Here is a 27,148-nt window from a genome sequence, read left to right on the forward strand (position 1 = left end):
CGTATCTGCAGGACCATTACAATAATAAACAAATATCCATTGCAAGATAACATTATTTACAAATGAGTGTGTCTATGTGAGGGACAAGATATTAGTGTTTTTATAATCATATTATATCTAAAATTAATTGGAGTAGATCAAATAGGCTACACAAAGAGAAGCTACTTAAGGGGTTAACAGTACACATGTATAGTTTTCTGTCATGAGAAAGGTAAAAAAGAGGGCTGGAGATATGGCTCTAGTGATACAGTGCCTGCCCAGCAAGCATAAAGTCCTCTGGTCAATCCTCAGTATAACAATTACATAAAAAGGTAGAAAAAAAAACATTAACATTAACTTTCTTTCTTTCTTTTTTTTTTTTTAAAGTTGATGTTAGGTGAAATGAACCCCAAGATAAGTTTTCAGATGTTTTCTTCTTTTTTGCGATTGTTTCTAACATTAGCTTTCTGATTTGTCTGTTCTCTTGATAGCTCTCCCCCTCTCAAATATATCTGTTACGTTATATACCATTATCTAGATTTATAAAACACAGGCTTTGATTTCAAAATACTGTCTCATTTAAAACCTTTGTCAGATCGCATTACCTACCTTACACTCACAATTTCTTAACCTAATGCACAGGTTCCTTGAAACTATGTTCCATGCTGCTCTTTTGTATCTATCTGTTCCTTCATCTACAGGGACTCAGTGTTCCAGTTGAGAATGACAAAGGGCCAGAGAGACTCTGATGCAGCTGCTGCCACTCCTCCATGACTTTGCTCTTCCTGTGCCCACTAACAAGGACACTCTGTGCTTGCCTCTCACTTGAGCTCCTACCTGTAACCAGCTCAAAGGCCTCTCCTTTGGAAGATGTCTCTAGCCAGGACTCACAGTTCCCTTCCTTCTGTTCCCCCGAGCTTTTGACTCAGATAAGTCGAGAACTCATCACACTGATTTACTTTGTCTAGGACTTTTTCTTCTACTCCATGAAATCTACGAAGAGCAAGGCAATAGTGTGTTTATCCTTGTAGCCTTCAGGGATTAACATGGAGAATGTCAGATACTCAGTGATTCATTTTTATCTATGAATGACATTCTTTCACAGAAAGACCATTTTGTAGTGCTGTAAGAAAGAACTGCTCTCATCATGATTATTCAAAAGGCTGCTGCTACTGCTGCTATGTGTAAGTCACAGAAGGGACTCTAAAGGACACTAAAAGAGTCCCTTCTATTAGAGTAAACTAAAGTTTACTAGTAAACTAATTTAGTTTACTATCTTTTTGATCTATCCATTCCAGAGCTGTTCAGTTCTTAGGAAATTGTTTCAATCTATCCCAATCTCTTAGGACATCTCTTAGATATCAGAAAATAATTACTAAATTGTCCATCAGCTTTCTTTGTGTGAGAGCTCTTTAATTCATTTATTAATCATTCCTCAGTTCTCACTCTTTCAATCTTCCTGTCGGTTGGTCAGCAATTTGTGACAATTGACAGGCAATTGTGTTGGGCACATAGTACTAAATTTAAGTTCCCCTCATAGTCTTAGAGACCTGGAGGCAGGAAAAAATACAGATGTAGCATGAACTACAGATAGAAAACATACATAGCAGGAAAGAAGTTTCATGGAAAGATGATCAGAGCACAGCTCTAAGGAAAACCGAATAAAACAAAGGAGTGCCTAGAGCAAGCAGAGTAGTACAATGGCTTGTACATTTCCTTGTAAACCATGGGATTCTTGCTTCCTAAGTCTGACAGAGGCAATGAGTTGTCTAACCGAACATCATCATTATTATTAAACTGCTGTAGAACAAACATAAGACCTTAGACATAGTAGGCAAAGAACTCTGCTACTACTGAGAAATATTTCCAGTCCCCATCCACAGTCTTACATGATCTGAGTGGTCTTCATCACCTCAGAATTCTTTTGAAATAAAATAAAATCTTTTCTAAGGAGATGGATTTAGGAGGTGGGATTTCTGGGACATGATTAACTCATAAGGGTGGACCCCTTATGTATGAGGTTAGTGCCTTACAACACTGGCCCAAGATAAGCCAGCAACTTATTCACCAGCACTGGCTATAGCTAGACTTCTACTATGAGAAAAATCAACTTCTGCCATGTCTAAGGCACAGTTATCTTGACTTTTCTGAACTTAACTATTAACTGACAAACTACTATTGGCTCAATGAGTTGAAGATGCAGAACAAGACTACTTGGCACAGTATAAAGATTCAACAGAAAGATAAGAATACCTCGTTCTGCACAATTGTTGAATTTATGAAAAATAAAGTTGGAAGCATTTTTAATTCAACCAGAGAAAAGAATTCACTGATAGAAAAAGTTAAGATTTGGGTATTAACATGTAGACACTAACAACTAGATGTATCTTAGGGAAGTCACTTAAGCTCTCTGGATATTAGTGAAACAAGAATGCTATTACGTGAAGTGTAGAGGTTCTTCTACCATTACAATTCCGTGGATATAGCGATACATTCGCTTTAAAGGATATTTTATTGTAGTTTTTCAATTTGCTTTCTATGTTAGTTACCGTTCTTTTCTATCTGGTTGTAAGACTAGTGATGCTTATACAAGAACAGGTCCAGCAACCCAAATACCTCTCTTTTCTTGCACTTCCCCAGTAGCCTTTTCACAAGATCTCTTACAATGCTGGGTGTATGCCTCTTCCTCTGTAGGTTAGAAGCTTCTAGGATGCAGAAAACTAATCTCCCTGGTGGCATGTGGTGGCCTGACTATACAGGAGGTGACGAATAAATGTTTTTTTGTAGAGATGAATAAGAGGAAGAGTTGTATAAAAAAGCTTGATTCTAGAAGAAAAGTTGATGTATAGCTTGACATATGATTTCTTTTTTCGAATAATCTAGATTAGGATTGGATTGATTTGTGGAATATTCATTCACCACCACATTTTTAGGAATTCTGGGTAATATCTATGTGTAAGGTTTCGTTTTTTTTTAGCTTTTAGGTTATAGCTTGATTAATTTAGCCATGAATAAACAGGCTAAAAGCTTTTGTTTGTCTCTGAATCATGCACTAAAACCCTCACTTATTTCTGGGAGACCAGCAAGAGGATGTAGGAAGCCTAAAGGTTAGAGGAACTCTTAGAGGGAACCCCTACTTTAAGCTCTCCTCTTACTGGGGTTAAGCCAGAGACCCAGAGAAGATACCCTGTAACAAGACTTCCTCAAAACTAGATTTTTTTTTTTTTTGGAAGTGGCGCTGAAGCTCAAGTGGTAGAGCGCTCGCCTTGAGCTGAAGAGCTGAGGGACAGCGCCCAGGCCTAGAGTTCAAACCCCACGACCAACCAAAAAAAAAAAAAAAAACAGCTAGATTTTTTTTTAAAAGGTGTCTTTTTCAGTTCCAGCTCCGTACAGGAAATATCAGGCTGATAGCAGAGACAATTACTGATAGCCAGAAGTCCCTGGCCTCTGGGGCCAAAACAGACTTATGCTATAGCACGCTAAAATCATGGGGTCCCACAGCTAAACCACTTCACAACTATTCCTATTTTTTTTTTCCGTGCCATCCATGGAAATTCTAACACTGCAATGAGGGAGGTGAGGAAGACAGACAGAATGACTCTTCAGTTTGGGGTTTGGGTTGTAAATGAGTCCAATGTTAAAATTTCACGTTTTAGGTCATTTCCCTTCTTCTTTCTCCCATTTCCCAACCTGGTATCAATGCTTGAACTCAGAACATTACACTCTTCCTGGGCTTGCTTATTCGCAGCTGGCGCTCTGCCACTAGAGTCATGCCTCCAGCCCAACTTTTTGCTGGTCCATTGGAGCTGACATCTCATGCACATTTTGCCTAGGCTGTCTTCAAATGTCTGTTCTCCAGATCTCAGCCTTCTGAGTAGCTAGGATGACAGGCAGGAGCCATCAGCTCCCACTGTTATTTTTTTCTTGGTGGTACAATGAGCCACCACAGGCAGAGACAGGCCTTTGTGGCTGGGGGGGCCTGGTAACCCTAGGGGCCACTCCATTTCTCTGCTGTTTTAGATGCCATCTGAACTAGTGTACCCACTCTCCTCTAACACCTTCCCAAGGAAAAGCAATGAAGAAAAATGACAAAGGGCTCATGGCTTTAATTCCAGGCATGGACTCTGCTGTACCACTGCCTTCTTCCCTGGTGGCTTGCCACTTCTCAGTGGGCACCAGAGTAGTTCTTGCCTGACAGATATTCTAACAGACATGTCCAAAATCCAGCATCTTGGGGCCCTTTGAGAAGACCCCGGAGTGGTCTGAGTATGTTTGATCCATGCCTCTGTCATCAAGAGTCACATCAAACATCAAGCATTTGTAAACAGAAACATTAGAAGTTAAAATTAAAGAACCACATTGAATAAGTAGATTGAGTATACAGATGTCAGTGAAGGGAAAACACATTAGTAAAGAGCCATACCGCAATACCCCGGGGTTCCACAAACTGTCTTCATGAGTACTTGGTGTTCCACGATTTTAGAGAGTCCAAAGTCAGCTGTGATCACAAGAGAAGAATTTAGTGAAGCAAGTCTTTCCTCAGCTTTTATAAATACTTCTGACTTTCACAATTAAGCTCACTTATTTGTTTGCTTTTGTATTTGATGGAGGAGGGTGGCTATGGGAAGTGACAGGACACCTGAGAGGAAGCTGAAGTAACTCAAGCATTTCTTTAAAGTGGAGGAGAAAAATATGATTCCCAAGTACATTTCAAGATGAGTTTATATTTAATCATTGCTATTTCCCCCGATATTAGTAGACAGAGGTACTCTTTCTTTTTTAAAAAAATAATTTTTTATTGAGATTAAGTGATGACATAAATTTCACAGTACTGTGGGATAGTGATACTTAAAGTCACAAACACATTTAACCTTCACAAGGCAAACTGTTAATCATGGTCTATAAAGTTTGTGAATTTTATAAACTTTGACAGTACAATTATTTCTTCCAAATCAGGTGATATGCACATTTATTTCCTTTTGTTTAGTTTAAGCTGTTGCCTCTTTCCTGCTCATTCCCTAGCTCCCATAGCTTCCCTTTAGTTGCTTAGTTCATTTTCATCCATGTCCAGTGCAGCTAATGGGCCCCTCTGTTGTATTTTTCTGCTGTTTTCTTCTGATTCTGTGACCTCCTGCTAGCTCAGATGAGGTACTCTTTCTTAAAGTCATGATTACAATAGCCATGCTTTGTCTGAAGTTATTAATTCTGACATTCATATGACAATAAGTCAGTGTAAGGAGCACTATGACTTAGTGACATAACTTAAGATCTTTTATTCACTGGTAGAAAGAAAAAAAATTACATTTTCCATGAATAGCATGGAAATAAACAGGTGTGGAAAGGCTTATTCTGGCTGAATGGAAATAATATATTTGACAGATAGGATGTTTATACTTATGGGATGAATGTAAGACCTTTTTGGGGGGAGCAAAAGGTCATTTTTATTGATTCCTTTGAGGTGAATTACCTATGTAAAATATTATCCAAGTTGCTACTGTTGTGATCTATTGCTGGAAACATCAGGAAACTGCTCAAGGCCATTCTTCAAGAGAGGTAGGTGCAGAATGAATTCATTTTAGACTTCAAAGATGAACCTACATTTCCACAAGGTGCCTGATCCTTATCAGCAGAAGCAGCAGGCTACCCTTCAGAAAGCAAGGCTCTTCTACCTAAATTAGTATCTATCCATCCATTTAAAGAAATTTCTTTAAGGATCAAGTCTTTGAAAGTGATGTCAAAGGAAATTGAAACTCCCCGCTGTCCACAGCCTTTCAGAAGTGATTATGAGAACAAGCCAGCTTCCCAGCAGGATTCTTAGGCTTTTTTTCCCCCTTCAGATTCTCGCATTCATAAAGCACATTCTGTTGTCTGAGCTCTTCCTTTACAGAACAACTTAATTCTCCAAGGTGTTAGCGCTTTTAAATGCAGTGAGCACATCAGCTTAACATGATGAAAGCACTAGAGCAATGCACTTGAGAGGATTTAACATGCATTCTGCCAAGGATGGAATTTCATTCATTTAAAATGATTAAACTGGAAATGAATAATTGACCTGGAAGTATATAGAAGGTACACTATGTACTTAATATATTTTTCTCCCAAGATGCTGATTTTAGGTTTTCTTTGAGTTGATTAGAATTCCCCAAAGTTCATATTAGTCATTTTTCAAATTGCTTCTTGAGGGAGCGGAATAAAAGAGGTTTTCAGAGTCAATAGATTTTTTTTAGAAAAAAAAAACCCAACTTTGTGGTATACAAGATGACATGTATCTGTACAGGAATAATTTTTAAAGTTCTGGGAAATCTTGCAGGAATTGAAATTTTGTTTAATTTTTATAATTGCATTTCTTAATTGATTATAATTGCATTTCTTAATTAATAGTACCTCTGAAAGCCATTCACAACCCTTACCACCCCCCCAAAAAAGGAATTATTCATGGTTAACAAGAAAGCAATGCCCTTAGAGATCACTTTTTGGGAAATACAGACCTTAATTTACCTCACTTCATATAAACATGTGACTCCAAACCTATATTCATCAATATACCAAGTATTTTGCCACAAAATTTTTCATTTTCTAAGATTAATCTCCCAATAATTTGTAGATTAAAAGTCAATAGCCCCAAAGAAGTGCTAGTTTTTCTGTCATTTCTTCGCTCTAAACTTAAGTATAAAACACAAAGTTGTTTTCTGAGGTCCTCATCATCGCTAAGTGCTATCTTTCATTTGTACCAGCCAAAAACAGAGCACTAACTTCTCGTCCTTATTTCCATGTTAACATTCTAGGAAACAGCACAAACTTCCAAGATAGTGCATGCAGAATATTCTAAGAAATTGGACAGAGGAAAAATTGGATGGAGCTATAGATAAAAATTCCACAAATTTCTTCTACTATGGAGAATGGAGTCATGAAACATGAGGAATGTTCTCACCGATTTTGAGTGGTGCATCTGGGGCTGGAGTTGCATAGAGAAGATTCTCTGGTTTGAGATCACGGTGGACAATGCCATTTTCATGTAGGTACTGCACAGGAATGAGGAAACATCTGTGTAATTCTGTTTCAATATCCATATCTGAGACTTATCATAATCTTACATTTTATTATGTTATTCAAGAACACATACATTATGAACTCAAAATGTTTCAAAGGTCAACCTGTCTTAATCTACACACTTTAACAAATAGCTTATGAGGTAGCTCAGTTGTAGACCATTTTGTCTAGCATGCAGAACAAGCCAAATCAAATAACTAAACCAAACCAAAACAACTGTTTAGCAGACAGCAGAACATAAATGTAATTTAAGGTTATTTTGTTTTTAATTATCAGTTCCCAGGATGAAATATTTGCTCATCAGTGAATATCAGAGCTCTCTTTAGGCACGGTGCCATGCTGGATGGAACTGGCTAGTTACAAATGAGGGGAAAATGGCTTCATGTTATGATAAAACAGTTTTGATATCATAGACATTCTGAGAGGTCTACATTATCAGACTGCACTATGAAAGCATCTGTTATACAGCACCTGAAGACACGCAAAAGAAATTAAAAATGGAATAATCAACATATGTCCTTTTATTTTCAAACTAGACTTTGAAGTATATGTCTAAAGTCATTGAACACTAACCTTGTCACTTAATGATCAGTGTACATGAAGAAGAGTAAAAGAAGAAAGTTTGGAAACAAAATGCCCTCCAAATGGCCAAGGGGAAAATATGCATGGAAAAATGTGACATTATTTAATACTGAATATTATTTAATACAGCTAATAAAGAAATACCTAGTTATAAAAACATTATAATGATATTACTGATTATAAACATGTATTATTTAAATCATGAGAATTTAACATAGATAAAAGAACTGGAGAAAATAGACATACTAACTGGCTATTATAAAATAAGCCAATCATCAATAAACTAAGCAAAAGGAAAGTAAGGAATTAGAATAAAAACTTAAATGACAATTTGAGAAAGAAAACCCAATAATTTAAGAATTTATAAGAGTTATGTTAGACTAATAATTTAGTTGAGTCAAAACTAACAAATCTAGTAGAAGTACCTAAACACTAAAGCTTATCTTGACAAACAGGTACCATTAATAAAGAAACTGGAAGAACAAATAAGGAGGTGTGCTCAACTCAGTGCAAACATTAAGGAGTGAATTGTTTCAGTATTACAGCCTCAGTCTCAATCAAAAACTGACATAAGAAATGAACACTAATATTCATATTCTTTTGAAAATATTTTTAAATGAACAATTTTATAAGAAACACTTAGGGGCTATCTACTCAAGTGTGCCCCAAACCAGCCAGGCCCAAAGAAACATAGGTCCCATGGTTTCCCTTATTTGCAATATCTAGTATATGTCTGGGACAAGCAGAAAAGGTCAGATAAGGTGATGTTAGGGAAATGAACCCTAAGATATGTATTCAAATGTCTTTTTTTCTTTCATGTGATTGTTTCTAACACATTTATAAGATTATTTCTTAGTTGCTTTGTATGTCCCTCCCCCACAGTATAACCCCTGCTCTCACTGTATTTGATATCGGTATAAGTTGTGGAGGGGAAGGGGAAAACCAAATCGTTTAAATAGGGATACAGGTGGACACATTGCAACAATGAGATGTACAAGTCGTTATGTCGAAACAAACTTCACAACTTTGGTGTGGGGAGGAGAGGATTGGGTGGGGAGGCGAGGGGACGATGGAAAGGGATGGGAAGGGGAAACAAAGGAAGAGGCTACAATGCTTGATAAGAAATGTACTCATTATCTTGCCCATGTAATTGTAACCCCTCTGTATTTTCACAATTAAAAAAAAAGTATACTAAAAAAAAAAAAAGAAAGTAAAGAAAAGTACAAGCTGGGTGCCAGTGGATCATGCCTGTAATCCTAGCCATTCAGGGTGCTGAGATCTGAGGATCATGTTCAAAGCCAACCTGGGCAGGAAAGTCTGTGAGACTCTTATCTCCAATTAACTGCCACAAAACTGAAAGTGGCACTTGGATCAAGTGGTAGAGCGTTCGCCTTGAGTTGAAGGTTCAGGAGCAGTGCCCAAGCCCAGAGGTCAAGCACCATGACAAAAAAAGAAAGGAAGAAAGGAAGAAAGGAAGAAGGAAGGAAGGAAGGAAAGAAGGAAGGAAGGAAGGAAGGAAGGAAAGAAAAGTACAAACTAGCCTAAAGCAAAATGGATGCAGATGTAATAGGGTACTTGCCTAGCAAGTAATAAGCCCCTGAGTTTAAACAGTTCTGCCAATCCCCTCTCCCTGCACCCCCCAAAAACCCTCCACCTAAAAATGTATATGGTTCCTAAATTAAGTATGCATTAAAGTAGGATGCACTATTGAAAAGAAAAAAACAGGGAACCCCCATATGTATTTTATCATTTAGGTTTTGTTTTTTGAAAACGTAATCATGACAAGCTCAAATTGTCTTTGAAAGAGACAAAGAAAATATGGCTACTCTGAATTCAGGGGGTGTCTAGACATGTAATTAAACTCTCTGTATGGTCCTAACAAAACCTGTGTCATTGTGTAATAAAAGCTACTACATAGTAATTTAGTTTAATTACAGCTATGCTGTGTTCGATGGGCTGTGTGTGGCTAATTGATCATGTCTCAGGAGTTGGTAGGAGGAAGTTTGAATCTCTAAAAATCCAACAGGATGAAGAAACAGCAGTCATTGCAGAGAGAAAAACAGTGTTCTGGTTACAGTTTTCCTATTGGGAAGAAAAATGAAGCAGCACACATTTGCCTTTTGCTATTGATGAAAATTTATAAACAATATACATGAATTTAAAGAACATAAAAGTGAGTATGCCATTTTATCAGCTTTGAGGACCTGCCATCTGCATTTTCTGTGTCCTTGACCTTGACTTCTATTTTCTACTGGTTTCAAGATCACCTGTAGAATAGATTAAAAAAAAACAAACCAGCTCCAGTGACCTGATGAGGCTCTGTAGAAAGCCTTGATCCACATTGCTTTCCAGCACCAGAGGTATATGGATGTCAGGCAAAGGAGCCAGGTTCTGGGCCTCCAGCATCCTTTCAGCCAGTCAGCCGTCATTCCACTCCCAGTGATTTGTTTTCCTTTTTGTGTGTGTGTGTGTGTGTGTGTGTGTGTGTGTGTGTGTGTGTTTCCTTTGCTACTGCTCTGTGTTCTCTATGGACATGATTACATTTGTCTTTTCATGACCATACACATTTGCATATTTAGATCATCTTCCTAAACTCTACATGAACTTAAGCTATCCTTGATTTAAAAACAGAAATGAGTACCTTTAAGATGTCTACCAACTGAAGTCTAATTTATTTAGTGTGAAAATGAAAGGTCCTTCAATATGCATACTCAATTTGTGACTGTACTCCTCCTAGAGCAATTCTTCCTGTGGACAAGGTACAAGTGGCACTCGAAGTCACGCTGCACACATTCCCACCCGGCTTCCACACAAATTGTCCTTCCTGTGCCAAACTTTAGTTTCAGGAGATTCTGAAAACACTATTTTCTACTTCCACACTCTTCCAGAATTTGCCACTCCTTTTTCACCTCGTGTTGGAGTCTAATTCTCTTTCCCTTGAACCTGTGTGTGTGTGTGTGTGTGTGTGTGTGTGTGTGTTATAACTTGCTAATAATGGACAGAACTGTCAAGGAAGCAAAGTGACTTTCAGGTTAAGATCATAAGTTCATGCAGCTTTTCTACCATGCTTGTTACTTAGTTTGTGTGTAGTGGGAGGGGGGGGTGTCCCTGAACTGCAATGCAAATTCCTTGTCTTAAGGCTGCTGTGAAGCACAATGTAAAAGCCAAATGTGGTTGTGACAGACAACCTGGATAAACAAGCCAAGTGTGGTTTTTCCATGTGACAGTCCTCCTGAGGCCTCACGGCACATTTATACCAGATACATGAGAGGAAACCACTCTAGGTGAGTCCTTCTTCCAGCCATCAAATCCTCTTAGCTCCAGTTCCAGATATCATGGAGTAGAGACAGCCATCATTCCCACTAGGTCCTATCTGAAGTTTTGACCCAAAGAATGGGTTAAGTATGACAAAATGGTTGCTTTAAGCCATAGTGGGTGTGGGAGTTTAATTTGTAAACAGAGCAACAGCAATTAGAAACTGTATAACCCAGATAATACAATAATGCAATCTTCTTCCAATCCCACAGCAAAATGAATCCTCCCCTCTGCCTTCCACAGCATCTCCTTCACATCCCAGGTGCATTATTCTGATGCTACCATAGTTACCTGTGGGCCTGTCAATCAAAACAAAAGACACGTCCTTTGAGAGCAGAGTTTGTCTTATTTACTTTTGACCCTTGGATTTAAACACAAGGACTAGTATGTAGTATGTGTGAAAAGAAGAAAACAAATGACCAAAATTATAGATTGAATTAGACTTTACAGTTAACACCAAGGAAGACAGACTTCATTTGGAATTGTAGCATACTTACACTTAATAAATATGTTTGCTAAACAAAAAAAATGGTGAGATCATCTAAGCTGGGACAGAGGCTCTAGGTCCATTTCAGTTCATAAACTGAATGGCTCTGTGTTTGAGAAGCTTGGGAAACTTGATTCCTTTTATTCTTGGTTTAGGCACTACCAGTATCTGCTTTTGGTCAGCGACACACATTGATCAGCTCTATTTAGCAGTGAACAAATTCACTCTAGCATTGTAGGTCCATCCATTAGTGAGGAGTGATATCTTGTTTTGTTTGTCTGATGAACACAACATTTCCCTGCATTTCTGAAAGCCATTTTCTTTGTGTTTAAGATTCCAGGTCTCTGTATCTTTCTTCCAGTGCCTTGACAATGACATTCTCCCAGCTCTGCAGCATTTCAGATGATAGACTTGCTGCCATTTTATTTCTTTTTTCTATTTCAATTTTTATTCTTTTTTCTTTGTTTTCAGTTAAAAGATGGAATATAATGCTCCTGTATCCTTCTCTTCATGTCACTTATGATGAAATTTGTAAAGATGCTTATCTCTGTTGCTTTGTAAGCTTCATCAAATTTGGAAAATTATGGGAAAATTATTTATTTAAAAATAATTCTATATCTACATAGAATTCTGTATCTCATCATTCTTCATTTACTCTAAGTGTACATATTGAGATTGTTCCATAGCTTAATGATGCTCTGTCCATTTTTCATCTTCTGTCTCAGTGTCTCACCTGGCATAGATTTTAGATGCTATATCTTCAAGATCACTATGGTTTTGTTTCTTAACTATCTAGTATGCTGTTAATTATGTGCAATATATTTTTCATGTTGGATGTGAAACTTATGTAAAGATTTTCATCTCTAGATATTTGATTTTGCTCTTTTAAAAATATCTTCTGCTGGGCACTGGTGGCTCACGCTTGTAATCCCAGATACTCAGGAGGCTGAGATCTGAGGATCGCGGTTCAAAACCAGCCCAGGCAGGAAAGTCCATGGAACTCTTATCTCCAATAAACCACAAGAAAACCAGAAATGGCGCTATAGCTCAAGTGGTAGAGCGCTAGCCTTGAGCTGAAGAGCTGAGGGGCAGTGCCCAGGCCCAGAGTTCAAGCCCTGCGCGACAGACAAAAAAAAAAAAAAAAAATCTTCTAACCTGACTCATGTAGTAACTGTAACCCCTCTGTACAGTATATTTACAATAAAAAATATATTATTAAAAAAACACTTCTAGCCAGGTGCCAGTGGCTCATGCATACTTGTAATCCTAGCTACTGAGGTTGTGTTCTGAGGATCATGATTTGAAGTCAGTTTGGGCAGGAAAGTCCATGAGACTCTTATCTCTAATTAGTCATCCAAAAGCCAAAAATGGAGCTGTGGCTCAAATGGTAGAGTGCTAGCCTTGAACACAAAAGCTCACAGACAATGCTCAGGCCCTGAGTTCAAACTCAGGATCAGCACACTTCCCTACCCTCCACATGTCTTCTATAAATAAGACTATTATCCCCTGCTTCCTCATCTATTTTCCCCATCTTCACTACCACCTGTTATTCCACAACTTTTAGTGAGTCTCATTTGACCATCTTCATTCACAAATATAATGTATCTTGGTGTAGTTTATCATCTGACATGGTTTCTTCCCCCCTACTAAGCCTGCAAACAGTCCCGCAATTACAAATACATCATGCATGTGTCGGTGTATGATCCCCATGTGTATTTATATATGTATATTATATAAAATTTACATATTTATATTAAAACATTTAAATAAATTATATAAGATAACATATACTTTACATATTAAACATTTTAAAGTAGAAATTATATATTTGATAAGAAATGTACTCATTACCTTGCCCATATAATTGTAACCCCTCTGTATAGTATTTTCACAATTAAAAAAAGAAATTATATAAAGTTTAAAAAGTACAAACAAAATATTTTAAAATATAAAAAATAAAATATATGTTATATATAATTTATTTTATATTGAAATATATATATTTATAGTTCAAATGTGGCATCCACATGAGAGAAAATGTGACCTTTCCTTCTGAACCTACCTTACTTTGTTAAAACTTTGCTGAACATGATAAGGGAGTGGATGAATCTACTCCAGTTCCATTTTATGCATATATGGACATGTCAAAATGTCCATATTTATAAAACTAATTGATGCAAATACACCGTGGGGAAAAATCTTCTACAAATCTATTTAAAATTTTCAGTTTCCTCTCTAACTTCTTGAATAGGTGGAATATAGTTCTGATAACTTTTAATGTCAATTTCTAATTTTCTCATTGTATGTAATTTCTACTGGAGGATTTTTTTTTCCTGCTTTGTCTTTGCAAGCTCTGAGATTTTTGACTGGGGAATAGACATTATGAATTTTACCTTCCTGGATCTGATATAAATATAGATGTAGATACTTCATGATTTTTAAGGCTTCATTCTGCTTGTTGTTAAGTAATATTACTTCATATTTTAATATTACTAAATATTTTTAATAATACTTAACAGTTTTGAAACGTTGGTGCTTGTTTATAAGCTTTGTTATATTTGCCTGCTCCGACTGAGAACACAACCACTTCTTACCCTACCTGAACTATATGCATGGTTAATGTAAACTGTGGCTGTTTCTGGCCTTGGACATCTGTCTCTCATTGCTGTACTAATCAACACTGCTGGAAATTTGAGGAGTGGGAGCAACGGCAGCTTTCCAGAACTTGTTCTTTGTAATGGCCTCTTCTCTTTGCAGCTGCTTTGTAAACTCTACCTCCTTGAACTCCCAGATTCCCAGCTGTGTCTCCTCTGATTTCAGGGGGATTGCTGAGATCTTCTTAGTATTTATTCTCCATCCTCAAGGTTTGCTATTCTGGGCTGTCTGATATCCAATAACTGAAAAACACATTTCTAATGTTTTTTGTCTGGCATTTTGTGTTTCAAAGGAAAGGGTAAATAAATTCCCTATTTCACCTTGGCCACAAGCAGATATTGTCAATGCTACTAAATATTGTTTCTTGATCTTAAAATTGAATCAGTATCTGTATTTGAGGTATTGTAAAACCTAATACTGTTACCAGTGTACCTATGAATGCAGTTAAAGTGATTAAATAATGAATGAATGACAACTGTGGAAACTTTACACTTAGTTTAATATTCATTGAGGAGTTTACTACACTGACTACAATACTTGTGAATATTCCTACCATCTTCTTCTATACATAGAATTCTATGGAGAACAGAGCATCACATCTTCAATGGGGCTAAATTTCTTTACAGCAATTTAGTGAGGAAGATAATCTAACAGGTGCTGTGGTTCTGGACTGGAACCATATGCAAGCAAATTTGTCAAAGGATAAACTGTACACATGGTCAAAATGTATAGCATGCACAACATATTTTTCATAGATATTTAAGTGTTTCAAGGTTAGCAATTAAGGCTACACTGCAAAGCGTAGAGCAATTAAGGCTACACTGCAAAGCGTAGTTGTGGCAAACAATGTTTTCATTATGGATTGTCTCCTGTATTTATAATGTCAAATTTTATGAACTTAGAGCTTTCCCAAACTGTAAGGGACTATGCCATACCTATTTACTTACATTTTAAAAATCATTCTACTCCATGTAAAGTGCTCACATAGGGAGTTAGATGAACATTACTGCTTTTGAAAATAATGTCATCTAATAGTTTCTGGAATTATTGAACAAATTTAGAATGCTATTGTCTTTTAGAAACTATGCACTTAAGACCAGTTCTAAAATTGCAGCACTCAAAATGCTGGGCCCCTCAACAAGTTTTGGTAAATAAGTATCTAAGTAGATACTTATGAATTATGGTTATACCATGCTATAAGTATGAAGGGCATATGATGGATGTGAATGTTGGGGGAAGGATGACAGATACAAATGAACAAGTCACCACTCTAATCTGATGACCCACCTGATACCCAGAAACAAACATATGATATAGTGGGTATCATTTGACATATGATACCTGATACCAAGAAACAAACATATGATATAGTGGGTATCATACTCATGGATGATCAGAAAAGAAATGAGCTTGTTAAGATTCTGAGTTAAGATCTCTCAGGAAGAGAAAGAGACAAAACTAAAACCAAATACATACATTTAGAGCCAGAATTTCTTGCAGATTGGAGAACAGATAGAACATTTGATCAAAGGGTGCCAACTTTCAGAATCTAAGACATGTGCCAGAAAGTCACTCAATTATGAACAAGTTGATTCTGAACTTTATTACTTATATTTAAATTTATTGTTTTATTGTTTTGTGACTTTTTTGTTGTTTCAAAGCTTCCTTGTTTGTATAAGCGCTTAAGCAAAGCTTTGTTTTTATTTCAAGCTGTTTATCTATTAATGACTTGTTCATCATCAAGTTTGGAAAATTGTTCAGTTATTATTTTGTGTGTTTTCATTGAACATGACAAAAATATGGGAGGAAAAAAAGCACCAATAATGTATGGACATTTTTCTTAATCTGGAAATGTCAACACCTCCATTTTACACAATTCTATTTATACCAGAGAAAGTGAGACTAGTATGTAATAACAATGAAATCAAATTTCCCTTGCTAACAGAATATTATAATATTGGTTGAAAGCTTTCCTCCTTCCAGTTTGTTCTAGTATCTTTGAAACATGTTTCAATTTAGCTTGAATCTTCTCAGTATGCTCATAATTTTAAATAGGAACACAGAAGCCATAGTCCCAAAGAATCCATACTTAGTGTGTTCAAAACTAAGCCTGAACTATTTTATAGGTTTCTTCCTTGAGCATGTAACAAACCACCCAAGGCAAGTGGGGAAAAATCATACTTTGACCCTTTAGGTAAAATAAAAAGCCAAATCTAATCAAGCTAGCATGTTTTCTTTTTCTTAACCAACCACTTGTTTTTGATAGTGATTGCGATTATGATATTTTTAGGTTTCTTAAAATATTATTGTCTTTGTGGTTCTTTTCCTTCCCATTTCAATATTTTGTAATACATACATTTATTATAATTATTTTCACTTGCTTTAAAATGTGGCAATATAATTAAGAGTTTCCTAAGGTATAAGAAAAATTCTCTCTCTCTCTATATATACACGTATATGTGTGTGTGTGTGTGTGTGTGTGTGTGTGTGTGTGTGTGTTGCTGATATTGTTTTTTCCAGTCCTGGGATTTGAACTCAGGGCCTGGGCACTGTCCCTGAGCTTCTTTTGCTCAAGTTTAGCGCTCTACCACTTAAGCCACAGCACCACTTTCAGCTTTTTCTGTTTATGTGGTACTGAGGAATAGAACCCAGGGCTTCATGCATGCTAGGCAAGCACTCTACCACATTCCCAGCCACATTCCCAGCCCTGCTATCATTTTTTTTGTTGTTGTTGTTGTTACTTTTCTGTGGTATTGATATTTCAACTCAGGGACTCACACTCATCAGTGCTCTACCACTTAAGACATACTGTGAATCCTTTTGCTTTTTGTTTTACATAGAACATCTTGCATTAATTTCTGGGGCGGCCTTGAACCTCTGCACTCTTAACTCTGCTTCCTGAGTAGCTGGGATTACTGGACAGGCCTGTCACGTTGCCCAGCCCTTTATATTATTTCTACTTTTCAGAATATATATTAAGGTATTGCAATGGAAATTTTTAGTTAGCTTTTGGTGATTTTGCTTTATATTTTATTCATAATAAAATCTAATTTTCTTCTTTGTTTACCTGTTTAGTTTGCTCTTTTTAATATTTTATCTTTTGATGCATGATGATTGGAAAGTTATAATGTTAAATGAATATATCAGGTCTATTATCACAAGGTATAATAGGTAATATTTTCATTGTTCAGTTTTAAGCATTTAATGATTGGCCTTATAATTTTATTTGCATTTCATGAATTATTTAGAAGTAAGCTTTTTAGTTTCCCTACATATGAAATATTTTTAATTTGTTAATTTTTAATTTTATTTTCATAGTCCAGTTTATATTAATTCTTCAGAATTTGTTGAAACTTTTTCTTCTATTTATTTGATAAACAGTGAAATATGGGTTTATGTTTTCATCACAGGAAATCCGAAACAGATGTTCTTCTAAGATATTCACATTCATAATTCAGCCATTGGCAGGGGAGAGGTAGAAGATTTAGTTCTTAGGTTTATATTGACTAAGCCTAGAAACAGTCTAATCACTTGTACCACTTTCCATGGGTCAGGATTCACTTCCACAGACTTCTCAACAAGAGGAAGGCATAAAAGACCAAAAGGATAGAGGATTAATTCAGAAAAAGTTTGCTAAAAGCTGATTAACAAAAAAATGTTTTCTTATTTTACAAAAAACCCATCTGTATCTGAAGGAAGGAAAGTCTATTTATTAGTTAGATCTAGGGTTTGATATACCATTTTGTTACTCATTGAGTTTTCCAATTCAGGCTAATAACATCTAAAATATATTATATCTGATTATTACAGATAGTTGTTGATTTTCAATGTTATGCTTGAATTATCTATTCCCAAAATAAAACTTCATTTTTAATAATGGCCAAAGACAAAAGCAGTAGATTCTGCATCGTTTTGCATTATCTAAAATAATATTTCATTTTGTCAAGACAGGGAATCCTTCAGCTTTTTAGCAAGTAACTAATACCAGACAATGTTGCATGTCTCCTCATCTTTCAATAAATAATCAATGAAAGAACAGCATAAAAATAGCTAGGGTTTACCCTTAGTGACTTTTATAATCATTCAAGAGAAATACACATATAGAATAGATTACTGTTCACCTTCAAATAATAGGACTCTTTGATATCTGCCATAGTAATTCTTTCTTAAAAATGGGTCATTGTCAAAGGAATCCTTTCAGCTGAGTGCCCTTCCCTCATGGCTGGCAGCAGGTAGACAGAGACAGTTGTGCACAAACTCTATCTGTAAATGTAAAGAAGAGACTACCTCTGAGGGCCCATTGAGGGTGGTGGAATTCTTTGCCTGGAATTTCAGCTTTTCAGAGGATTCAGTGTCAAGAATTAACAGAATACACATATGTACAAAACAGAATCAGAGGAATAAGAAAGGCAAAATAATCAAGCAGGGTAAGGTTCTCAGTTTTAAAGGTATTGTTGGGTTAGGGGTTATAGCTTAGTGGAGTTCTTGCCTAGTACATTTGAGGCCCTGGAGTTTAATCCTTAGCACCACAAAGATGAAAATATTGTGACAATTTCCTTTCTTATACTAGCTGTACACAATTGCTTGGACAAAGAAAATTTAAGATGTATAACATTAGAATCTGATTTCCTTATACCTTTATTCTTTTCTCTGCCTTTCCTTTTTGTATTTATTCTTATTAATGTTTGTAAATTATCTATAGAGAACAAGAAATGCATACTTTCCCTTGACTTTGGAAAGACACTGTACATAGACTTTCACTGTTACTAGCTATTCTTTCCTTCTCTTTCATGCCAGCACCATTAACTAGACAATATTTTCTATCCTTACTTGATTTTGTGAGTCTCATTCTCTGGTCAACTTAAACCCAACAAGATATCTAAGAGCAAACTTCTACAGACCATAATCCAAGGTCATCAAGCAAGAATCAAGTTATAGCTACAGGGCTGCTCATGTTTATGATATTTTAATCAGTTTTTGAAAAAAAGTGAAGACACCCATAATCAGTCTTGAAGCTTTCAATCCAAGGAAGATATGAAATTATTTTATTATGCTTTATTGCTAAGGCCTTCCAAGCAGAGGAGGAAAAAGAGTGTTTAAAAATAAGAGAAACATGAATCGAAGAGAAGTTATTGAAGCCTAGAAAGAATGGAAAATAACTTCGGAGACAAAGTGAGTGTAGAGGTAAGAAGCAGAGACTTGTGCTGTTGAGTGTTAAGAAAGGTGAGGAAAGTTTGACAAGAGACTAATTTATCATCTAATCCCCTCATTTGCCTGTTTGCTGTTGTTCATATATGTAGAACATCCCTAATTATTGACATTGATGAGCCAAGGGAATTCTGGACTTAGCTGCTGAGCACATTTTATTCACACCCCCTTTTGGGGGATAGAGGGGATGATTTTGATCTCTTAACTGGATACTTTAATGTCCTCTTGACTAGTCTCACTGCTTTTAGATCTCACACTGCCTTTAGGATGATGGTTTGTCAGCAAAAGAATTATCTCCAGGCCTCCTCACTAGAAGAATCATATGATTTCTCGCTGCTCTTTTCTAGCTCTTTTCTTTTCTAGCTTTTTTCTCTTTTCTAGCTCTCTCTCTTTCTCTCTCTGTTTCCCAGGTCTCTCTCTTTCCCAGGCCTTTCCCCACCGCGTGGAGGACCAAGATGGCCTGGTGCCAGCCGGAATGATGAATAAACCTACCCCTTACCTGAATACCACCACATGCATGTTCTTACTCTGCTACCTCTTTTTAAAAACCTAACATAAATGGTGCCGTGACTCGGATAAAGGGCTTAAAGTCAGGATAGCTGGGATTCTTCTCTTTTTTTTTCCCTCTTTTTTCTTTTTTTGTTTGTTTTTCCCTCTTTGCTCTGAGGAATACCAACAGTTCTGACGGCCTTTTGCGAACCCATCTGTCTGCTGCTGACACAGCGCATCGATACCATTGCTGGCCTTCACATCCTCGTCCACACCACTTCTCCACTCTGGTGAGTGAAGCTACTCTCTACGGTTCTCTGTTGCTCTCTCTAGAGGGCTCTGGGAAGTTGGGACGCCACTTCTGCCTGGTCAGCTTTCCTTCATTCACCAGACTGACTCTCCTACTCATTTAATGGGGTGCTGTGAATCACACCTGAGCTATGAAACCCCTTTGAAATGTCTCCTGCGCTCCCTGAAAAGCCAGAGCGCCTCATTTTTATGCCATTCTCAGATGTAGACAGTTTTTGCTACTGCAATGGTAAATGGTCAGAAGTCTGTTTACTTTCGGGCTCTCTTTGCTCTCTCTCTCTCTGCCAGTCATATCCAACTTTCCCTATCTCTCCCTTTCTTCTCTACATTTTGGCTTGTGCCCTGAAGAGTGCGACGCAGGCTGGGTCCCAGGGACCCCCCCTCTAGGTTCCCTCTCAAAGGCTAGCCAATGTAGGCTTGATCTATTTGTTCAGGGTTTCTTTGCATTCTTTCAGAAATTCGCCATCTTGAATTCGCCATCTTACCTACATGGTGAGTTAAGGGTTTGGCCCCATCTGACCCTTAACCTTCCACCAAGCTTACTACTCCATCCATCTATTCTAAGGTGCCTTGCTAACAAGTTGCTCTTTTCACAGGCCCTGGTAACTGAGGCCCAACCATCTGATGTGCTTTGTTAGATTTTGAGTTTTGCCTTTTTTGTTTTGTATTGTGTATTCTACTACTGACTAAATGGTTCTAAAATACTGGGCATATCTATGCTAAAATTCTCATCACATCTAATGAGTTTTGTTATTGTAGAATATTTGTTAGCAATTCTTGATAAGAACCAGGTAAGCTCTACTTATTCTATTTGATCTCCTTGTTGCTTTAATTCGAAATAGTAAAGGGCTTTTGTGGCAAAGAATTCAGTTCAAAGCCAGCCCGGGCTGAAAAATCCCTAAGACTCCATCTCCCAACTAACCTGCAAGAGCCAGGCTGGAAGCATGGCTCAAGACTCTTATCTCTAACCAGCCAAACTCTGGAAGTGGTACTGTAACTCCAAGTGGTAGAGCACTAGCCTTGAGCAGAAGTTCTCAGGGACAGTGCCCAGGCCTTGAGTTCAAACCTCCTTGAATACCAACTGGGACAAGCCATCCCAGCAACAAGCACCTAGACTCAGCCAGTCTGGGGAACAAGGAAACATGGAGAGGAGTAAGAGGAGATGTCACATCAGCTACTTTGTGCCTGCACTTTCAAAATTAACCAGAGCTGGGAGGTCAGTAGAAGTAAGAAGCCTGCCCATCTAGTGTCCATACCTGTCTACCTATTAACTAAACAGGAATTTATGTTGTTGCCTTTGTCACCTGACTTCTCTACCTAGTCACTAGCTGTCAGAAGTAGCTAGGGATGTTTCTACCAACATTTTCAGCCCCAAGTCCTTCCTCTTGCCATTTATTTGCTCTCTAGTATTTTTTTTCCAGCCCCTCAATGCTCATGAGACTTCTCCAGACTTCAGCTAAGGACTCATGCCACCAAGGAACAGCTGCTGCTCACTGCCTTCTCTGGGAGGGGACCAAATTCCAGGCTTTTACCCCTATTGTCGAAGCCCCTTGTCAGCAGGAAGTAGCCAGAGAGAATCCTCGCCCTATTTCATGATTATTAAAAGGCTGGAATGTAAGGTCCACTCCTGGATGGCCAGCAGACTCCACCCTCCTCACAGCAAAGTCTCCACCCAGTACCTGCGTTACCTAGGCAACTGGGACACATGGAAGAGGTCACATCTGCATCCGCTGAGGTCACATCTGAATTTGATGTGGCCACACCTTTCTCTGCCCATACCCTAGATAAGGCCTAGCCCAGGCCTAGAGGCCCTCTCTCGCTGCTCTTTTCTAGCTCTCTCTGCTTTCTGTCTGCTCTAGCTCTTTCCTCTCTCTTTCCTCTCTTTCCCAGCTCTTTCTCATTCCCAGGCCTTTCCCAGCCACGTGGAGTGCCAACCTTGCCTGATCCCAGCAGGTCTACTGAATAAACCTACCCCTTACCTGAATACCACGTGTGTGCTGCTGTTCTTACTCGGCTACCTCTCTCTGCTCTTGTCTAGCTCTTCTCAAGCTCTTTTCTCTCTCTTTCCTCTCTCTCTTTCCCAGCTCTCTCTCTTTCCTAGGCCTTTCCCAGCAGTGTGGAGTGCCAACCTTGCCTGGTCCCAGCAGGTCTACTGAATAAACCTATCCCTTACCTGAATACCAAAAAAAAAAAAAAAAAAAAGAATCATATGAACCACTTTATCAAGTCATGCAAGTGTCTCAGGACAGGTTCTCTGGCTATCTCTCAAGCCCACATCTTACCAATATACTTTGCTTTTTGGCAAGACTAGTTTAACTCTATGAATTTCCTGAAAATTTGTAAGATAAAAGAAACATTTCTAGAATTTGCTTTCTTTTATCCTGGCTGCTTGACAATCATTTTTTATTGCTCATTTTAGTTAGTTTCATTTTTTATTAATTTTTTTATTGTCAAGGTGATAGACAGAGGGGTTACAGTTATATAAGTAAGGAAATAAGTACATTTCTTGTCAAACTTATTATCCCTTCCCTCATTTTTCTCCTACTGTCCTTCCCCTTTACCCCCCTATCCCCAGGTTTTACAACTCATTTCCAACATACTGTCTTGTGTATATCACTGTTGCATTGGTTCCCCCTTTGTCCTTTGTCTCACCATTCTGTTGTTCCCCTTCCCTTCCCTAATTCAAATAAACATATATACAATACCAGGGTACCAAAATCAAATACAGTGACAACAGGGGATATACCACAGGGGGAAGAAACAAAAGAAACAAAATATCACATAGTACACTAAAATACAACAACAAAGAAAAACCTCTTGTGTGTTGAACCTCAATTAGGTTACTTTCCTTAAATCTATCAGATAGCTTTCTTCTTCTCTGATGCTATTGGGTCACTTGCCACTCTAATTCCTCCATGGAGCTACATGTCTGAGCATCTTTTGTTCAGTGAAATGGGAAGCTTCCTCGATTACAGATGCCTGGCCAAGAACTAAGGAATCAATAATGGCTGAACTGAGTTGCTGACATCATCCAATATTTTTAAAACCCTGAAACAACATAAGTTATCTAGAAGGTAATCATCAACATAATATTGTGTAGACAGTTGACAAAGTCCCAGAAACATGCTGCCTTGCTCATCACGACTCTTCTGGGAATCAAAAGGTAGAAGATGGAGTCGGTGTCATGGTTTAAATGGTGAAATGCCTGTTAAAAAAGCAAAAGGCTTCCAGTTCAATACCTAATACCATGGGAGAAGGCTACAAAGATAGGATCTGAGAAGCTTTTGATATTATTATCGCTGTGTGTGATGAAACAGTGCAAAGAAATATTTAACAAGAAAAATCCTTCCTTTCCCAGTACAAGAATCATTTTTTTAATCTCCAGTTTTCCAAACATTGAGCTTTCAATTTCAGAACGTAGATTATTTTTCTGCTCCAAATTTTCGTTCTGATGACATATCTGTGCTTCATGTGAGCCACTAATCAACTTTGCTATGCTGATAAAGCAGAGTATTAATACATTAATAGAAATGTTTGTTATTTCTTTTCTGGTTATTGTACTTTCTCAATTTTTTGTAAACTATATAATTTGTAGTGAAATATATTTCAGTAAAATAGATGTTTGCTTTTGGCTAGTAAAATTATGATGCTAGTATAAAATTATGATGCTACCTTCCAGGAGCCAGTGTTTAGATTTTATCAACAGAAAAAAAGAAATCTTCCCAAGAAAGTGCAAATACCATGGATATAACAGATTTCAAACAAGGAAAAATCCTACTGTTTCTGCTTTTGAGTTAAATGAACTCTCAGAACCGTTTCACCAACAGTAAGTGGAATAATATTCAGAGAAACCAAAAAGGAGAATCAGGACCAAGTTTATTTTCAATACCATTCAACTTTGAATCATACACAATCCTGATTTAGCACTGTGTTGGGTACGTGTTTGATATTCAGGGAAACTCAATTTTTGGAAATTTGTAGAGCCAGAATATTTCCACATAGGAATATTCCCTTTGTGCTATGATTAGATGGATGGAAAACTATTATAAAAGTATGCCCAGAAGTTTATTAAGAGAGGGATCAATGTCTTCCTGCTTCAAGTAATAGGAGATATCACTTAAAATGAAGAAATAAGGAGGTGCTGGTATGATTCTCTTAGGCATCAAGCAGGAGGAAAAGTCCTGCAGTGTGGTCTTTATCTTCCTTTTGCCTTCTTCAACACAAATTAATATTTTTCCTTGTAATTTCAAGGCAGAAAAATCCATCTGTAGCATCTTCTTCAGCCTCAACTTTGACAGTGAAAAGGAGAAGTAGCCTGTCATCCCCTGGGTCTCTATTATTAATGGGAAACTTCCCCCAGAACTTGTAAAAGACTTTGGCTCAGAACTCATTGGGCAAGAGCAGATCCCATGTCTTTGCCCTGGCTACCAGGAAGCTGGGAAAAGCAGCAGTTTGAGTGTCCTCCATCTTTCTAAAAGAGCTCTTCCAGCAAGGAATATGTATATGTGTGTGCATGTGTGTATAGACACATATATGTATTTATGTATATTTATATTATTACATTATATATAGGTACGAGTATTTTTATGTATGTATGTATAATGATAAATAATATAAAGCTAGATTATCTAATACTCACTACATGTATAATGTTATGCCGCATAGTACTCAGTAATAAATACAGTTAGCACTTATTTTTGTGTTGTCTCTCTAGCTTTGATCTCATTAACTGCTACATGTATTTCATACACCTTGAAGACTGAATGTTTTTGAAGATGGTATTAATAAATGTAGAAACTAAGAATTTATTTTTGTTTTTTTAAAACCTTCTTTATATTTATTAAGTCATGGTCTCTCTTCTTAAAAAATCTATCCTTCTATAGTAGGTTTTATATGCTGAAATTTGAATTTAAACTACTATTTTTCTTTTCTTTCTGGCTCTGGTTTCCTGTAAGAGAGAGTGGGAGGTTGGAGGAAGATGAGAGGCCCTGCTCCTATTTGTTGTCCAAGACTGCTTTATTGGTAGCAGGTAATTCCCAGTTGTAGTTTTTCCAATGTTCATAATGCTGCTCCTCGGCTAAACTAGCTGGCTGGATAAGCATCCTAGGGGACTGAAGGTCCAGCCTCACTGCGATTCCTCTGAGCACCAAATGAGTGAACCTTCCTTCTAGGTTCACAGAGCACCGCCCCCAGTCTTCCAAGTTTCAGTGACTGCAATCTTTTCACTCTGTTTCTCCATCTGAGGGTGGCTGGTTCCTGATATTGTGACCTCTGCAATGCCTTATCAACTGGCTTTTCAATCTTCATGTCTGAGCTATCAATGCTTTAATAATTTATTCTCGAATAAGCTATATCTGATGATTGTTAGGAGTTACACATGGAAGCAATTTTATTATTACCCAAAAGAGGCGTTAGACTATTTCATCTTTTAATGCATCTTTACCTTGTTCCTACTGCCTGTTTTTCTTTGATGCTCAAATATTGTGTTATTTTCTTTTCTAGAGTTAACAGGTTCAGTGCTGCTGTTTGCAATTCTTCACCACCATCCCAGCATTGAACGCAATTCTAACCAAAACACATGTCTGGGTCAGCAGGCAGATTTAATAGTTTCTCAGTCATCCCTTGAGGCTTTTAAAAATTCAGTACTTGCTGGGTGCCTGTGGCTCATGCCTGCAACCCTACCTACTCAGGAGGCTGAGATCTGGGGATCATGGTTCCCAGCCAGCCCAGGTGGGAAAAGTCTGTAAGAATCTGATCTCTGGTTAATTACAAAGAGCCAGAAGTAGATTTATGGCTCAAGTAGTAGAACACCAATCATGAGTAAAAATGCTCAGGAACAATGCTCAGGCCCTGAGTTCAAGCCCCAGCAATGGCATTAAAAACAAGTTCAGCACTATATTCCAAATGTTTATGTTTCTTTTTCAGGCACTGAAGTCACCCCTTTAAAAACAAGACATAGCAAAAAGTCCTGTGATCAGAAAAAGAAAATAGAAAATGCACCAGTGGTAGGAAAATGGGAAATAGTGACATTTTAGAAAAGTGTCACAGCAGGCTGAGTAGTAAGGAGGAAAGAGCAGAAGGTGGTAGTAGCAGCAATAAGAGAAGTCAGGGGAGATAGAACGTCCTTTATTCTTCCCTACAAGCCAGTGTTAAAGAGACTTAAAAGTTGGAATTGTGCTAGGACATGGTGATCCTCCCAAAAGGGTTCACATTGATTTGGGCAACTGAGGAATTACTGGAATTCATTTCACAAAGATCTAATACTCAGGAAGACTTAAATTTGCCTTCAAAGGCAAACTGAATAATTTCAAATTCAAAAGGTTGACGCATCTTTCACATTTACTTTAAACACGTGCACAGATGCTACTAAAGGCTTCCAAAGCAAAAGTAGCAAATTTACAGTTAAGAACTGTTGTAAAATGTATGGGGGAAAGAGTCAGGATGGAGCAGGGGATACAGAGGGAAGGACTGTAAGACATATTACATAAGGGATATAATTGCATCTGTAACTTATTGTCCCCCAACTTTTCAGTCTTTATGTTTTCTGCTTCTGTACTTCCAATCGCCAGCTTAGGTATCATCTTGTAACTGTGTGATCTGGAAAGAATGTGAGCTGCATCACCAATTGCTTTGAGTTCCCAACTGTCCCATTTTTTTTTATAGCTATCTATAGCTCTGTTGTTAACAGTAAACTATTTTGTAAATGCCAGCCACTCCTCACAAGTTTTAAATTGCTTTGCTTTCTACCTGTGAAACACTTAGGGAGTAGATTTCAATTTTTTTCTTTCTTTATGGGAATTCTCAGTTGCAGTGAGAAACTATGATTTTTTAAAATAAAGTTTGTCTTACAAAGTATTTGACTCAAAGGTGGTAGTCTAGTTCTTTCTTTGAGGGATCCGGTCATGGGGCCTGAACTCTGGGCCTGGGCACTGTCCCTCAGCTCTTCAGTTCAAGGCTAGCGCTCTATCACTTGAGTCACAGCGCCACTTCTGGCTTTTTTCTTTTTGCTTATGTGGTGCTGAGGAATGGAACCCAGGGCCTCATGCATGCAAGGCAAGTGCTCTACCACTGAGC

At 37.5% G+C, this 27,148-nt stretch overlaps 1 protein-coding gene across 1 annotated transcript in view; it reads right to left on the reverse strand.

The window, feature by feature from the left end:
• The window catches only part of Camk4 (calcium/calmodulin-dependent protein kinase IV), a 157,753-nt gene that overhangs the window by 25,848 nt on the left and 104,757 nt on the right, over positions 1 to 27,148 (reverse strand). The window contains 3 exon segments of the mRNA XM_013020316.1: positions 4,403 to 4,477; positions 6,911 to 7,057; positions 18,619 to 18,634. Of these exon segments, the coding sequence (XP_012875770.1) occupies positions 4,403 to 4,477; positions 6,911 to 7,057; positions 18,619 to 18,634 (238 nt within the window).

This window comes from Dipodomys ordii, unplaced genomic scaffold (genome assembly GCF_000151885.1).
Source record: "Dipodomys ordii isolate 6190 unplaced genomic scaffold, Dord_2.0 Scaffold50, whole genome shotgun sequence".
Lineage (NCBI taxonomy): Eukaryota > Metazoa > Chordata > Mammalia > Rodentia > Heteromyidae > Dipodomys > Dipodomys ordii.